Consider the following 17191-nt stretch of genomic DNA (forward strand, 5'->3'; position numbering starts at 1 on the left):
ACCAATTTTTAGTCATGTTACTCATCATGATTTGTCAAAAAATTTGCTCTAAATGCCCAAATATCAGTTCACAACAACCAAATATGCTAAAAACAGCCAAATATCATTCTAGCTGTCTATTACTACTTATGGCTGCTTTCATATTTTCAAACATTTCCTGAAAATCGTCACAATCTATATCAGTATAAAATGGTTCTTATGTCTGTAAGCTGTGCGTTTATGAGTAATCGTGGGAAAGTTCCATGTAACTTTGAGGACAAAAAAAGACATTAAATCATTAAAATCTCACTTTTCTCCCTCATCATCTCTTCCTTTCCTCCTCCGCACGTTACTCTTAATTCATCTCTCTGCTACCTCGCCCCCCCCACCCATCCTGTCGTTCTTTTTCGGGCCAAATCGCCACCAGGATATGCTGAATAATTAAATTCCATTAGTGAAGGTAATCTGTCAACATGAGTGACTGAACCGAGCTGCCTCCCTAAACCCATCAGAGAGAGAGAGAGAAACCCAGAACCTCCCAACAAATGAGGGCCAGAGCCAATTAGGAAAAATTAGGAAAGGAAGGAAGGATGAATAGGAGAGCAGACAGCGAAATGAAGGACGAGAGAAAGAGAAAAATGCAGAGGTTAGGAAAAACGGGACACTCCAAGAGGGAGGCAGCGGTTGAAAGAGGAGAGAGAGAGAGGAAGAGTGAAGCAGAGCGAGAATAATAGTGTCTGTTTTGTTGTTTTGCCCTGTCAGAGATGAACACCTTTGTTATGATAATGGAATTATAAGTCACACACATACACACCGCACACAAACAAACGCTTACATACATACTAATAAATCACCTCACTTCCTCATAATCACAAGTCCAGGCAAACATTGTGCCATTTTTTTCCTGTCTTTTATCATTGTTGCTTGTCAGATTGTATGATATGACTCCAGTGAGATCTTAAGTAAAAGCGAAGGCAGACATCAACTGTCTTCACGTCAGAATATATGATGTACAGTTCTGCAGACTTTTGTCACAACTGACAGCTTTGACTGGGCAGTTTCAGACCATTCTGACATCCTTACTTACATACAAAAAACTCAGATGGTACCATACGAACCCTGGCAAACCCTTCATGTTGGGTATATTTCACCATGAAATGAGTGAAACAAGTACACTCAAGGTTTTGAGTGTATGATATCAGTATCATAATGTGAGGGGAATGTTTATTAACAATTATTTGTTGTTGTTACCTAAAACTAAAACTATTAAAAAATGTTTAATTAATATAAATAAAGCTGAAATAAAATAAAATGTGACCCCTGACCACAAAACCAGTCATAAGTAGCACGGGTATATTTGTAGCAATAGCCAACAATACATTGTATGGCTCAAAATTATTGATTTTTCTTTTATGCCAAAAATCATTAGGATATTAAGTAAGGATTATGTTCCATGAAGATATTTAATAAATTTCCTACTATAAGTGTATTAAAACTTAATTTTTGATAAGTAATATGCATGGCTAAGGACTTTATTTGGGCGGCTTTAAAGGTGATTTTCTCAATATTTAGATTTTTTGCACCCTCAGATTCCAGATTTTCAAATAGTTGCATCTTGGCCAAATATTGTCCAATTCTAACAAACCATACATCAATGGAAAGCTTATTTATTCAGCTTGATTATTCAACTTCATTCCAGATGATGTATAAATCTCAATTTTGAAAAATTGACCCTTATGACTGGTTTTATGGTTCAGGGCCACAAATATAAATAATAGATGAAAAATTAACTGAAATACAACTGAAATAAGAAATAAGTTCAAGTTGAAGTACTAAAATGACTAAAACCGAAATTGAATAAATGTAAAGCTAAATTGAAATAGTAATAAAAATTACAAAAGCAGATAAAAAAATTACTAAAAGTTGAAATGAGAAAAAAAAATAATAATAATAATTCAAAATATTAATAAATACTATAACGCATATAAATAACACAAAAATTATGTTAATAACCTTAAAAGAATAGTTCACCCCAAAATGAAAATTCTGTCATTAATTACACATCCTCATGTCGTTTCAAACCCATAAGACCTTCGTTCATCTTCAGAACACAAATTAAGATATTTTTGATGAAATCCAAGCTCTTTCTGACCCTCCCATAGACAGCAACTGAAGATGAACGAAGGTCTTACAGGTTTGGAATGACATGAGGATGTGTAATTAATGACAGAATTTTCATTTTTGGGTGAACTATCCCATTAATAACTTCTGTGATGATGCAAACACCAGGCAGCTAAATTTCCTGTTAAATGGTTTTTAAATAGTCATTTACCCTATGCACTAGAGAATCTGCTGAGCCAAAAACATTAAAACAATACATACATACACATACACATACACACACCTCACATCAAATACATGATCTGGGTAAAAACCAGGTGTAAATACCCTCATAGATAAGAAAATGTCACCAGGCGTTTTAGCAGCAGTCACACTGCAGGACCGTGATCCAAAATATCTGACCATGTCAGACTCAGAACGTCATCAGAGGCTGAAATTCATCGTAAAGGCAATTAATCGGCCGTCGGTAAGCATGTCACGCTAAACGGTCCGAGACTGTCAATTTTGCCCTATGGCGAATCTTTTATGATCCCTGAAATTTGTTGCAGAACGAAACCGTGGCAAAAAATCAACCGGTTTAAGACGACCTAGGGAAAATCAAGAGAACAGCAGGTAACTCCAATCAACTCAGATCACCACTGAGGCAGGCCCAAAATACCCCACACTGCAGGATACAGACACACACAGGCTAAATAAGCAGGGAAATCTGCCTGCGGTGCTTTTAAAAGCAGCTTGGAATTCCCTCTGTTTAAATTAAATACATTTATACGCACACTTTCTCTCTCGCACATACGCACAACCTCCCATGTGTGTAGCCAGTAGCAAAAACAGCAGGAAAGCCCTGCAGTTTCCACCAAGCTACAACTCTCACACAATGAACCTGAGAGACGGGATGTGCTGTCACAGTGCTTTCGCAATGTTCTGGAAACGTTCCTTTGTCGTTCCGTTGTCAGCACCACCCATGCTGTCAGTTAAAAGCCTTACCTGTGCATTAGCTCCTTCATGTCAGAGCAGAGGAGCTGTACTGCGTGGTTAACACTACGGTAACCTCTCAGCTCTAAGTACAGGACTGTCACTGACACCTCATTCCTTCTCCAGAACCCTGAGGTGATCTCCACTACATTAGCATTCTGCTTATGCTTTGCTAACCTATGCTTTCTCTTCGACATTCAGCTCAACATTTTGCTGCTTCCTTTTAAATTATTTGAACTGTAACTGGAGAGTTGACAAAATTCATGGGTTTTTATTTTTGTCTACATCAAGTTTTTATGGGATAATTTATAGAGTAGTGCGACAATGTCTATATCTCAGTACTTCATTGCTTGAGCACTCGTGGCTCAGATTCAGATTTGGAGTCCAGCGCTTCAGGTTCACACAGGATGTGAGATGGTTTTACAAACCCCAATAAACACTGCGATGCTATGTTATGTTATTATAGAACTATATTATTTTATATTACAGCAGTGCAATAATGATCATTTTGTGTAAACTGTAAATAATGCAAAATAAAAGCCCCTGCAATAATGACACATCCACACTATTAGAGAGGTATATTGTGATACTAATTTATATTAATCTCTAATTTAGCTGTTATTGTACTGTGAGACACAAAACAAATGTACATGACAACCCTAGTTTTTAGGAAAAGGGTATTTTTCATAAAATTTTGTGTCGTCAAGATCATTTTAACATGTCATAAATGTTAAAATTCTGTCAATTTAATTGAATAAATTGTTACATTTTTTATTTTATTTTTAAATGTTACAGTATGGTTTAAATTTGCTGAATGTAATAGGCAGTTTAATGGCAGGTTCCCTTGTCACAGCTTAGCCCACATAGCATAATGCTATTAGGGCATGTTGTCACATTATATAAACTGTATTGTTTTTCCTGGTCAGCAACAGTGAAAATGTTTAATAGACTCTAAGGCCCCGTTCACACTAGTACGTTTTCGTTTTAAAATGCATAACTTTTGCTACGGTTATGCCTATCGTTTACACTACTCTGGCGTTTTCGAGGTCAAAAAAACGGAGACTTTTGAAAACGCTGCAGACCCCGTTTTAGTTTGAAAACGGAGACTTTTGAAAACGATGGCGTAGCTGCCCACATTCGCTCTGCGTATCCTTGATGACCGTGTAAACAATAACATCATGCTCGTTGTTGTACCCATAGATATGTGTTAGTAGATTCCCCATTCGACCGCTCTAAGCACACAGATGCGTCCGCCATCTAAATAATAGGGAATCTACCTATACATATCTATGGTTGTACCGGCATGAATGGTCATGTGACATGCGTTTTAGGTTGTGTAGTGTAAACGGAGATCGTTTTCATTCTAAAACGCCGTTTTAAAACAAAAACACACTAGTGTAAACGGGGCCTAAGATGTATGTACATAGGGATACTGGGTTTAAAAAAATAACCCTATTCTGAGAACTATAAAATGAAGTAAATCATACAGCAACCTGAGTCTTCATTATATACACAAACAAAAGTGTTGAAGTACAGCATGTTATACAGTCATACAATAGGACAAGCTTTACAATAGGACACACCAAACTTTGTTGCCAAAATATACCTATAAGCTAATATAGTTATACTTTCCAAAAAAATTGTTTTAGAGATCTTTTATCATGCCATTCTGCTTAACTTTTCTTTTTTGATAATGATAGAGCTACGATATTATGAAGTTACCACAGATTTATTGTGGCAACGAATAACTGTAAATTCAGTATTTTGGTGTAAACTATCATTTCCATGGTAAATTTCCAATGGCTAACCAATGCAACTTGCTGTGAAATTCCTCATTAATAATTTATCCTTTTAAATAGTTTTCTACCAGGTCTCATGTTGTGTCACTTACCTAATACATGAACTCAAATGCACTGCATGTTAAGTCTCCAAGGGCCAAACAGCTTCAAAAAGCTCATCATAAAAACCACTCAAGCAAAACGTTTCTAGAATCAGTCCAACCTTGAACTAAAGATAATTATAAAATTGGCTTCAAGTAATACTAGTGATTCACCAAATTCTTTAATGGGTCTTAGCTAAAGCTGTACAGCCATGAATCATTTTTAATATGGCTCTACAGGAGCCAAGCAGTTCGCAAACTTTAGCCAAGGATGAAGCTTGTTGGCTCACAGGAAGAGATGCACTCACATTAACACGTACACCTTAGTTCAAACGCTACCTTAGAGGCACTTTCAACCATAAGGGCAAAGTGGATTTTGACTGAACCGAAAATAAAAATTGGTTCCATTGAGAGATTCACAGGACTTGAAAGGATAGTTCACCCAAAAGAAAAAAAAAAAAATCTGCCATCATTTACTCGCCCTCATTTCAAAATCTGTATGACTGTCTTTCTTCTGTAGAAGAAAAAAAAAAGGTGTTTTGAAAAATATCTCAGTGGGTTTTTAATGAATGTCAATGGAGTCCAGTGTTGTTTGTTTTGGACCCCATTGACTTTCATTGTCTTGGCAAAAACAGTAGAAACATTCTTTAAAATATCTTCTTTGCATTCCACACAAGAAAGAAAGTCATGCAGGTTTGGAACAATATGACAGAACTTTTTATTTTTAGATGAACTATTCCTTTAAGGTGATCAATATACTGTCTTAAATTGCTACCTTTGTAAATTTGGGAATGAAGTAAGAACAGTCATTCCAGTCTCATTCCTCTCTGTCTCTCTCCTCAAAAACATCCCTAATCAACACCTACTCACATCATGTTTTTATCTCCTTCACTACACAAAATGCACAAAAACACACACATGCATACACACACAGGCAATCTCTGTCCAGGAAAGAGCTGCCGAAGTCTGACTCACACACAGGAAGAGAGTCTCATCACCACGGAAACACTTGCATAATGCCAAGCGTACATGAGAAACTTCTCAATCCAGTGAAATGAATGAAACTGGAACAGTCTGCACCTCTACTCAACCCCACACGTATTGGCCTGAAACGGAAAGCAAAACGAGTGCCGACGCTGTATATCTGTGCGTGTACTCGACAGCAGCAGCTTAAAAGAGCCTGAAGCAGACAAATAATTCACAGACAGAGGGGGCAAGGGAAGGTTGAATGAAGGTAAAAAAACAAGCAGAGAGAGAGAACAAGCAAACTCAACATGTATCTAAAGGGGAAGAGTGAGGAAAACCCTCTGAGAGAGAGAAAAAAAAGAGAAAGCACACAATGAACTGATTTGAGCAGAGAGAGAAGAACGGGCATAATTTGATTGAGTGATGGGGTAAATTACAAAGTGGGAAGAATACACAGAGATGACGTGAAAACAAGGGAGAACATGCTGTGTGCATGTGTGAGCTTGTAATAATATTCTGCTGGATAAATGTGTGAACTGATTTCACCCTGTAAAGAAACACACACATTTGCTTGTTATATATATAACACAGACACACACACACACACACACACACACACACACACAGTAATACTGTAAAATAACAGTTTGAATAGATTTTAAAATCCAATTTATTCCTGTGATGGCAAACCTGAATTTTAAGCAGTCATTACTGCAATCTTCACTGTCACAAGCTATGTTTCCATCTACCTGTTTTTATACGCATTTTGAGGTATTGCATCAGAAACGAGTGATGGAAACACCAAATTAAAAAAAAAAAAAAATTCCCTCAATTCATAAAAAGTTTTTACGCTCACTTGAGGTGGTCTTTTTGAGGTGCGAATAATGGGAGATGGAAACACATTTTGTAAATAAATTCCTACATGCACATCAACAAAGTCAAGTGACTTTGCACTATGGGACGGCATAATCTGACTAACCAGCAGACCGATCTCGTTGCACAGCATCTGAAATGTTGTTATGGTTATTCTTAAATACTCAAGCAAAGTCTGAATCACTTATAATTTGTATAATTTAATCTCTGTGTATTCCTCCAAATTTCTTTCAGTAAATTTCTGTATAATTGCCTCCCAGAACTGTCTTACACAAGTGCATTACCAAACAGTGGGCATCCACCTCTGAAAGCAATGACCACATTTACTGTTTCGTCTGTTCGCTTTGAGTAATTTATTATATATGAAAATTATTATATTCAGTGGCTTCTCCTACTTTTCTTATTCAGTGCCAGTTTATCAGGAAGTGACGATTTTGTTCTCTTTGACTCGTTGGATGGTGCTTATTCGCAAATGTTTTATGCGATATTCCAAGTTAAATTCGTAACTTTGGATGGAAACCCAGCTACAGTGATCCTTCAGTAATCAATAATATGCTGAGATTTGCTTTTCAAGAAACATTTATTATTAATCTTGAAAACAGTTGTGTACATTTTCGTTCAGGATTTTTTGATGAATGGAAAGTTCAAAAGAGCAGCGTTTATCTGAAATAGAAAGCTTTGTTTTTGATTTATTGTGAAAAAAAAAAAAAACTGTATTCTATTTTAATATATTTTAAAATGTAATTTATTACTGTGATGGCAAAGCTGAATTTTCAACAGCTGTTACTCCAGTCTTTATTGTCACATAATCCTTTTTAATTATTTGATGCTTAAGGAACATTTCTTATTATTATTATAATTGAAAAATGTTGAAAATAGCTGTGCTGCTTAATATTTTGGAGAAACCATGATACATTGCATTTATTTAAAACAGAAATATTAGCGTAAATATAAACAATGTAAACGATTTAACTGTCACTTAAGACCAATGCATTAATGCACCCTTGCTGAGTAATTTCTTCAAAAAATTAAATAAAATCTTACTAACCCCAAACTTTTTAACAGTAGTGCATATTTTGTGATTTGATTAAGTTGACCTACAGCTGTACTGTACAGCGCTATTATCATCCATCCCTCATTTTTGGCCTCTAGAAGATAAGGAGACTTTTTTCATGGGCATATGCTTATCTTATTCCTATGGTGCAGACAGATAACAGCCGAAGTGAGACGAGGCAAAGTAAAAGCACAGGATACCACTCTGAAAATGTTTCTTGCAACATCACTGCTCAACTTCAATGATGGGAGCCAGCAGAACGGGTAGTGGGCACAATCCCATAAAACTGCCTCTAATATGGGCCGCTGGACTGAGAGCTGTCTCTGCACACAGTGTCCCAGTGTCATCCCAGAGAACGCTGCTGCCCTCGAATGCCCATGTTCCATGATTCAACACTGCTCAAAGCAAATATTTTAATTATTAATTAACTACTCATTTTATAATGGAGTTGCATTTTGTGGCTGTTAAAGAGAGTGAAACACACTGGAAAGATATAATAGTTGACCCCAGGAACGTACATTACAAAAAAGTTTTGACATCATGTTGACATTTTAAGTATAGTCGTACAGTCAGTTTAACTGTATCTATATTACATCAATTAATTTTACAACACATAACAAATATAACAACACACATATAGCATACTGTACAAGTCAAAAGTTGTGTGTCAGTAAGGTTTCCTGTTTAAACATAAATCTTTATATGTAATTTATTCATAAGATGGCAAAGCTGAATTTTCAGCATGCAGCCATTACTCCAATCTTAAGTGATACTTCAGAATTCATTCTCATATGATGACTTGGTGCTCAAGGAACATTTCTTATTATGCTCAATGTTGAAAACAGTTGTACAGCTTAATATTCTATATATTCTATTATATCTTTTATTGTCACTTTTGATCAAATTAATGCATTCTTGTAGCCTGACTACGTCAGACTTCGTACTTCCGCTCAATTTCAGTTTGCTTCTGTACTCAGTCTGATATAGCAAACCATCTCCCAGATTATCTCCGGCTCCGCAGCAGCCGGGCCAATCAACGAACAGAGGGCGGGCTGAAAGCCGTGACGTAGACACTAAGCGCAGAAATTAAGATTGTAGTTTAGGTGAGGGAAATATAAAAGGACAGCGGACATGGAGACACGAGATGCTATTCGCTCTGTTGTGGAGAACATTTGCCAACCGAAGCCCCGAACAAGAGGAGTGTTTGGTTCACATTTTGAATGAAGGTGATGTTGTGGCCCTACTCCCGACAGGTTTTGGGAAAAGTTTAATTTACCAACTGTTACCGATCGTCAGCGAGAAACTGGGGAGGCCAAAATCTGGCAAGGCGATAATTGTGGATGCGTAGATTTACTTCACATAATCTGCAAAAGTCGTTCACATCCATCTTCACTCCGGTATTTCGCTCAATGGTTTTGTTTTCACCACATACCTGTGTTTACAGCGGAAGTTCGAGGCGGCTGAGCCGGCGCATAACATACATCATAACCAAACGTTATGTGATTGGCTTACGGGTACACCAATGATTTTAAACTTCAGACAAGCGCCCCCCACGAGAAAGTAAACGCTTGTCAATTATGCCCTTCCAGACTCTGTCTACGAAGCTAAGCGAAGTAGCAGAGTTTGATATTACGAGGCTAGCATTCTTGCCTAATAAAAGCAAACATTTCTTCCAAAAAAAAAAAAATTACTGACCCCATACTTTTTAATGTTACAGTATATAAAACAAGTCAAAATGGTTTATGTGAAATGTAAAAAAATATCATGAGTTGAAAAACTCGATGGACAAAAACGTCAAAGGAAACTCCTCGCCATGTTAGATTTACAGTACAAATGTGTCCATGTGTGTTTATGCTAATATTGGAAATGAAGAGGATTATTCATGTATTCATTGATAAAAGAGCAGACAAGCTCCTTTCTCAAGTAACTGTCAAGCAGTCACAAAATGACTCGCACTCAGGAACAAACAGAGCCAAAAATATCATAAATACTAAACGTCTCAGTTTGTGTCTGTATGAAGGAAAGACAGAGAGCTTAAAGGGAGTTGAAAGTGCTACTGTGTGTGTTTTGCTACTGAGGCTGCTGTGAGCGACATTCCACTGCTAACCTTCCTATTAGCATAATGCTAATGAGCGGTTGAGTTCAGCTCCCCTTGCTGAGGGCAACAGCCTAAAACAACATTACTCATCTGTTCTGCATGCCACACTAAAGGGGGGAGGATGTAAACAAAAACAAAAAAATAAATGTTGAATGTGATTTTATCCTCCTGGTTTTTTTTTGCATTTTTGACACCATCACAGTGTAACAAGCAGACTGATGTGATAGACAGAGGCGAGAGATACTGACTATAAACAAAAATATATTTCTTTTATTTTTTTTGCTTTGTTTTACACATGTGATGATGTGTAACTATTTGCAGCAGTCTTTGAGTGAGATGTAGGCCTACTGAACTGGTTATTTCAATTAAATTAGCATTAAGGGGTCTCTTGGAGGTTGCTCACTTACAAAAAAGCACGGTCAAGTTACCATGGTATAGTGATGTTTCAAATGTCATTTTTATTTACCACTGTACTGAATGATTATCATTGAAGTATTTCATTGAATACCTCAGTACTAGTGTGATTCCAAAAAGTGTGGTAATACCTAAGTTTTAGTACTTTTTGTTCAGTCTAGTTTAGGGATGCGCGGTATACCAGTACTGGAAAAATACTGGTATATATTATATTTCAAAAGATATCATAATTTTGCTCGATTCGGTATTTCATATGCTGCTGTTGCTAAGTGCACCTGTAGGTGGCAGTGCTTCCCAAATTGCTGCGCAACCGGTAAATGAGACAACAGAACAACGCGATGGATCAAACAGATGAAACTCTATCAACGTACCCGAAATTAATAAATAAAGAGAACAGTAGAAGTGAAATATTGCATTAATCTGCATACAAAACAGATGACAAAGGTGAACGAACTGACCTTACTGCACCTGTATGCAAGTGTTGCCACAGGAAGCCTTTTTAAGCATTTGTCGCTTGCTAATCCTGATATTTTCGACAGGTGATCGACAGGTGAGTGCATCATTCATAAATTCAGATTTAATTTGAACTTTTATTTACAACTGATCATCACACATACAGATGTGATACAGTAAGCTCAAATGTGCGTGTGTGACACGCTAGAACCAGTGAAGTTTTGATCACGTAATATATGCACTTGCATTTCATACAATCGAATATTAATTGAATTTGAATTGAGCAAGAGTTTTGCTATATTAATTTTAGTATGAATAATATGAAGGGAATGTTTTTGCCGCACTGCCGACCGAGCGCGAGAGTGAGATTTATATTTAATGTTTTTTCTTTGGCTATCTGAGTCTGAAATCTGAAAACAATCTGAGAGAGAGAGAGAGAAATAATAACATGATTTAGAATATTACTTTGACTGTTAAAATAACACTTTTCAATGAAGCAACATTTGTTGCATTAATTGGGTTACTTTAGTTGTTTTTTTTTCTTCTTCAAACTCAGTCAAAATGTAACCTATATTCCCGGTAGGTTTTTTGTTACATTTTGAGACATTTTGTTTGCATTATGTGTTTGCACTGAAAAGATAAGAAGATTTGAATATATTTTCATATTTACTTCAGTTATATATTTTTTTTCTCCAACATCAAACCTATTTTCCCTGTAGGATTTTTATTACAGTTTTATACAAAGGTATTAAGATATGAATCTGTTTTTATTATTATTTTTTTAATAAAATTGCTTGGGAATTGTTTGTTAAGGCTGTTTGTCATCTATGGTATCGATTTAGTATCGATACCGAGGTATTACATTCTGGTATCGTACCGAAGCCAAAATTATGGTATCGAGCCATCCCTAGTCTAGTTACAGTCACATTAGCTAAAGTTCAGCAAACTGTTGTGACTAAAAAGTCAATAGTGTAATTATGAAGAGTGTGAAGAACAGCTTATACAAAAGTCATTTTCAAACCAAACAGATTTCTGCTAAATATTATGTGAATCTGTGTGACCAACTTGAACCAGTTGCGAAATCTGCATGGTCAAATCTTGCACCCTTACAAGAAATTACTCTCTTCTTATTTAACAGTGGTAAAATGGTTCGCACCTTAACAATAGACACTAATGTGAGATGATTATTTGTGTTTACCTGCACCTCTCGAGCATGGTAAGCGATGATTAGTCCAAGAAGAATGACGGTGGAAAGGCTGATAAGACACTTCAACGCCAGTGAATACATGGAGCTCTGTAAAACATATGCAAATAATGGTATTAGCACATTCATCATTATTTTTTACAAAGAAATATTTGCTAACCCTGTGTGTTTAATTATAAATAAATTAAATAAAGAGATAGTCAAAAATGAAATGTCTTGCATTATGTCGTTCCAAACTCATGTGACTGATTTGACGCTACAATATGAGAAATTCTGAAAACTTTTTTCTTCTTCATGCAATTTAAGTGAATGGGGAATGGAGTTTTCAAGATTCGAAAGGATGCAAAAGCACCAGACGCATCATAAAAATGATCCATATGACTTCTGAAGTCATACGATAGATCTGTGTGATGAACAGATGGAAGTTTTTAATCATGTGATAAAATGTCCTGCAATGAGATCAGATCAGAGCCTGTCAGATGTTACTTTTCTCGTGAATAACAACTGGAATTTCACACAAAACTATCACATGGCATCAGAAGATCTGGAATATACACTACTATTCAGTGGTGTGGGGTCAGCAAGTTTTTATTTTTTATTTTTAAATGAACACTTATTTAGCAAGGATGCATTAAATTGATCAAATGTGATGACAGTAAAGACATTGATAATGTTACAAAATTTCTATTTCAAATAAATGCTGTTCTTTTGAACTTTCTATTTCTATTAATCTTGAAATAAAGCATCATGATTTCAACAAAAATAATAAGCACCACAACCGTTTTCAACATTGATAATAATAGGAAATAATTCTTAAGCAAATCAACATGTTAGAATTATTTCTAAATGATCATGTCACACTGAAGACTGGAGTAATGTTGCTCATAATTCAGCTTTGCCATTTAAATATATTAAAACTAAAAAAACGGTAATAAAACTTTTTTGCTATTTCACTGTTTTACTGTATTTTTTTCTCCACAAAAAAATGCAGCCTTGGTGAGAATAAGACATAAAAAACATAAGAATTCATGGGCCTTTTCTGACCTCTTCGAATCTTGACAGCCCCACTCCTCATTCAGTATCATTATGTTATAAAATGTGATATTGTTAAAAAAAATTAACCTTTTGTGTTCCACAGAAGACAAATAATCCTACTGCTTTGGAACGACAAGAGGATGAGTAAATGATGACAGAACATTCATTTTTAGGTCAACTATCTCTTTAAATAAGAAATGAACAGCACAATCACAGCATGTGCATCTGTGCCATATAGTCTGCCAAGACATTTTTAGTGTCTTTTTATAATCTATGGATTACATGCACATCACTTCCAATCACACCATACACACACAATGTCATGGTTGCTCAAATGTGTGTCTGCCTGTGTGTGATTGCAGGGATCTCAACTTGACACCTAGAAATGCACTACTACCTGCTGCACTCATCACAGTTTTCATTTAACACACACACACACACACACACACACCTTGCTTGCTTAAACTCTCCTCTGACTGAAAAGTAAAAGTTTTAAATTGTTTCCAGCCTGAGCCTCGATGATGTCCAGCTGAACCACACACATTATTAGATTGGCCACCCGTGGGTCTAATTTAAGGCTCCGTCCTGGAAGCATTATTCTACATGGACAGACAGACAGTGGTGTCTGGGGGACCCACGGCTCCTCAAACAGTCTCTCACTCTCACACTGACACACACCCACACACACATATATAAATACACAGGGCACATACACACTGTACCCATCCAGGGGCTAACAGCTTATCAATACAGCAACTGCTGTGTTTCAGTCTCTGTCAGGCTTCCAAACGAGTCTTAGAGATGATTTTCTCTAATGGGCCCTATAAGCTCAATGTGATTTATCCGAACAGGATATGTTCATTCATCAACGTCACTGATGGTCCTGAAACAACATCAGGGATTCTGGTCATGTTGGTTATTGTTAATGCTGTCCGGAAACTAACTTTAATGCACAAAAATATGCACAGACAATGATGAGAATGCACAGGTGAACCTGAACTAAGGTACAAGCTAGTCAGAATGCATAACTCACATCATGAATAAGCTGTTTCTGTAACAACAAACCACACATAATGAAGCATCCATAACAGTCATAGAAATAAAGACAATCATATGCATAAAGCATGAAGAATTCACAACACTAACTTCTAAAAAGTAGGGTTAGGTTAGGCTACTTTATTTATACTCGCAGGTAAATTTGTTTTGCAGTAAAATAATAATGACATCCATTCTTGACACACAATTTCAAAACACATATAAAAACATAATATAGTGTAACAAAATAATAATAATATTATACATGATACAAGTGCTCAAGACTCTACCACTCAGAAACGTATCATAAATTGTATAAATTTATATTATTAGATAAATCCTATAGCTATAAAAATACTAATACTAATACTTAATAATACTAAATAATAATACTAAAAATACTTAATTATGATCATTATAGGCTGTTATTTCAAGAGCAATAAGGACCATTTTACTGTCTTATGCTGATAAATATTTTAAATGTTTGATACATTTTTCAAAATTGACACGTCATTTATACATTTATATTTATATTGAGTACCCAGAAAAGCGCTATATAAATGTAACAAATTAATTATTATTATGTCATTTTCCACACATTTGATCTTACTGAAATAATATACCAATTCAATAAAATGGAAAATAATTAAATTATTTATATAATTAATAATATATTACAGTATAATATAATGTTATATATTACATTATATTATAAATCATTATATCAATCATTTCTGCTTTTTAAATTATAATTTATAATATAATAATGCAAAATAATGTATTATATATTATATTATATTATACCCTATTAGGTAACACTTTATTTTAAGGTGTTATAATACAGAATAATTACGTAATTAAGTACTTAGTAGTAGCCATTGTACTTACATAAAATAAAATGTACTTACCATGTAACTAAGTTATGGAACAGCCTGTAATTACAGTTTGTAATTATGTAGATGTAATAGGTAGCTGCTGTTACACATATGTAACAAACCGAGTCTGTTAAACAGCTACTTGTACACTTAAGTACAATCTTGATGCACTTCATTTTAAGTAGTTTATGTCTGTGTACTTACATTTATAAATACGTTGTATAAAGTCTGCAACATATGTAACAATCGTTTGGTTACATAAGTAGCTGTGTAACAGACTTGGTTTGTTACATATGTGTAACAGCAGCTGCCTATTACATCTACATAATTACAAACTGTAAGTTCAGGTTGTTCCATAACTTAGTTGCATGGTAAGTACATTTTGTTTCATGTAAGTACAACGGTACTACTAAGTACTTAATTAGGTAATTACTCTGTATTATGGACACCTTAAAATAAAGTGTTACCTTATATTATATTACATTACATTACATAACATTAAACAGTTTCACCTACTGTGGATCCAGTGCATATTTAATAGGAAAGGGAGAGAGACCCTGGTCCTTTTGTAACGAGCACTGCTGTGACATATTGACTAAATTAAAAGGAAATTTCTAAGAACTACTAAAAATATATATATATATATATAAAAATACAAATGTGAGCCTTGAAATGAAAACATGTCATATCAGACATCACACAAAGTTGAGAGAGATCTTTACTGGAGGCTTTTTGTTGAGGATGCTAACTATATTAATGCATATCCGGTCATGAAGGTCAGAACTTCAGTCTCGCTCTCCTCTCACTCTCCCCCAGCCTCTCTCTTCTCGCTCTCCCTGCATGATGGAGTTTGTTCTTCTTTTTCTGATGATGTCTTACCATCCTACTAAGTGAGTCCTCCTAGTCTGTGACATGACTATCATAGCTCATGTTATATATAAGTGTATGAATGGAGAGTATGACGACCAGACTCATGGCTAGATTAGCAGTTATTGATCCAGGTCATGATGGACACCATGCAGAGCTAATAGGCTTTCTGAGGTCCATTAACTCCATCAGCATTCTCTCGCATGCTCAAAATCTTCCTTTCATTCCTCCATCTATTCAGCATCCTTTCTTTACTTCTCCCTGGTCCTTTCATAAACACTGAACAAATCGGCTCTGACGTCTGAATACACAGTCATCTTCAAGCCTTCTGTCTGTCATGAACACGCTCGCGCACACATTCGCAGTTGAATGTACCGCCACAAATGCACACAGTCATCTGTGATTCTAATGTAATTACTTCCTCTTGTTTCAGTTTCTTCATTTACCGCTGATGTTGGGTAAAGTGACTCACTTGAAAAATCTCAAATACAAGCCACATACAATGTGCACACACACGGAACGAGAGATTTTTCCAGATCCTGATTTTTCCAGATCACAAACAACACTCACAGCTTAACCACAAGAGGAAGGATGGCGAGTTCACACACAAGCTCAAAGATAAAATAAGCATGACACAATCCAAAATCCATCAGGAATATTCTGATATTCAAGACCAGAGAAAATATAAGGGGGAAGAGATGGAACAGCCGATTGCCTTTTTGATACAGTTTGTTTATATACATTAGCTGGACTAGCTAGCCTTAAGAAATAGCACTTTTAGCATTATTTGAGCTAAAGAAGCTACATTTATGATACTCTCAGTGTCAAATGTCATTGCTGATTTGAGTTATTTATTTAATGTATTTAAATGTAATCATATCAAACAGTTATGAAGATTTTAGTCCTTCCGCAATTTAATTATAAAATGTACTTATATTTCTATTTCCGACAGCTACTACCAAGATGGCCGCCGACTGGACCGACCATAGACTGTAAAAAAAAAAGATGGATGACACATCCCCAGTTTCTTCCACTACAGAAAAGTGAAGCCAAAACATTCTTAGTATGGCCGCTGTCATTTTGTGAAAATGATGTCATTTGGAGCCAGAGTCTGCGCAGTAGAGTTCGTGAGGTAGAGCCGCGGTATCAAAGTCCCGCCCAAACTCCTGCAGACCCAATCGCAAGCTCACAATCATGACACCACACCCCGTTTTTATAGCATCAAATAACTCGTTAAAAGCAAACTTGTTAAGAAAAACGAACACTTGTACATACATCAGCATGGTAAGAACTACCTAAAATGACAGAAACCATCTTTGGAAAAAATTTATTTGAAGTGTAATTTGATTATTTAGTTTGTCTCAAG

The 17191-nt window shown here is 35.7% G+C and overlaps 1 protein-coding gene across 3 annotated transcripts in view; it reads right to left on the reverse strand.

Moving 5' to 3' along the window:
* Window positions 1-17191, reverse strand: part of kcnn3 (potassium intermediate/small conductance calcium-activated channel, subfamily N, member 3) — a 69214-nt gene that overhangs the window by 31224 nt on the left and 20799 nt on the right. For 2 of the 3 annotated variants that reach the window (XM_058745795.1, XM_058745796.1), the window contains one exon: window positions 12008-12103. In XM_058745795.1, the coding sequence (XP_058601778.1) occupies window positions 12008-12103 (96 nt within the window). Of the gene's footprint in view, window positions 1-12007; window positions 12104-13135; window positions 13171-17191 lie in introns of all 3 variants that reach the window. The other variant, XM_058745797.1, reaches the window with a different exon arrangement.

This window comes from Onychostoma macrolepis, chromosome 16 (genome assembly GCF_012432095.1).
Source record: "Onychostoma macrolepis isolate SWU-2019 chromosome 16, ASM1243209v1, whole genome shotgun sequence".
Lineage (NCBI taxonomy): Eukaryota > Metazoa > Chordata > Actinopteri > Cypriniformes > Cyprinidae > Onychostoma > Onychostoma macrolepis.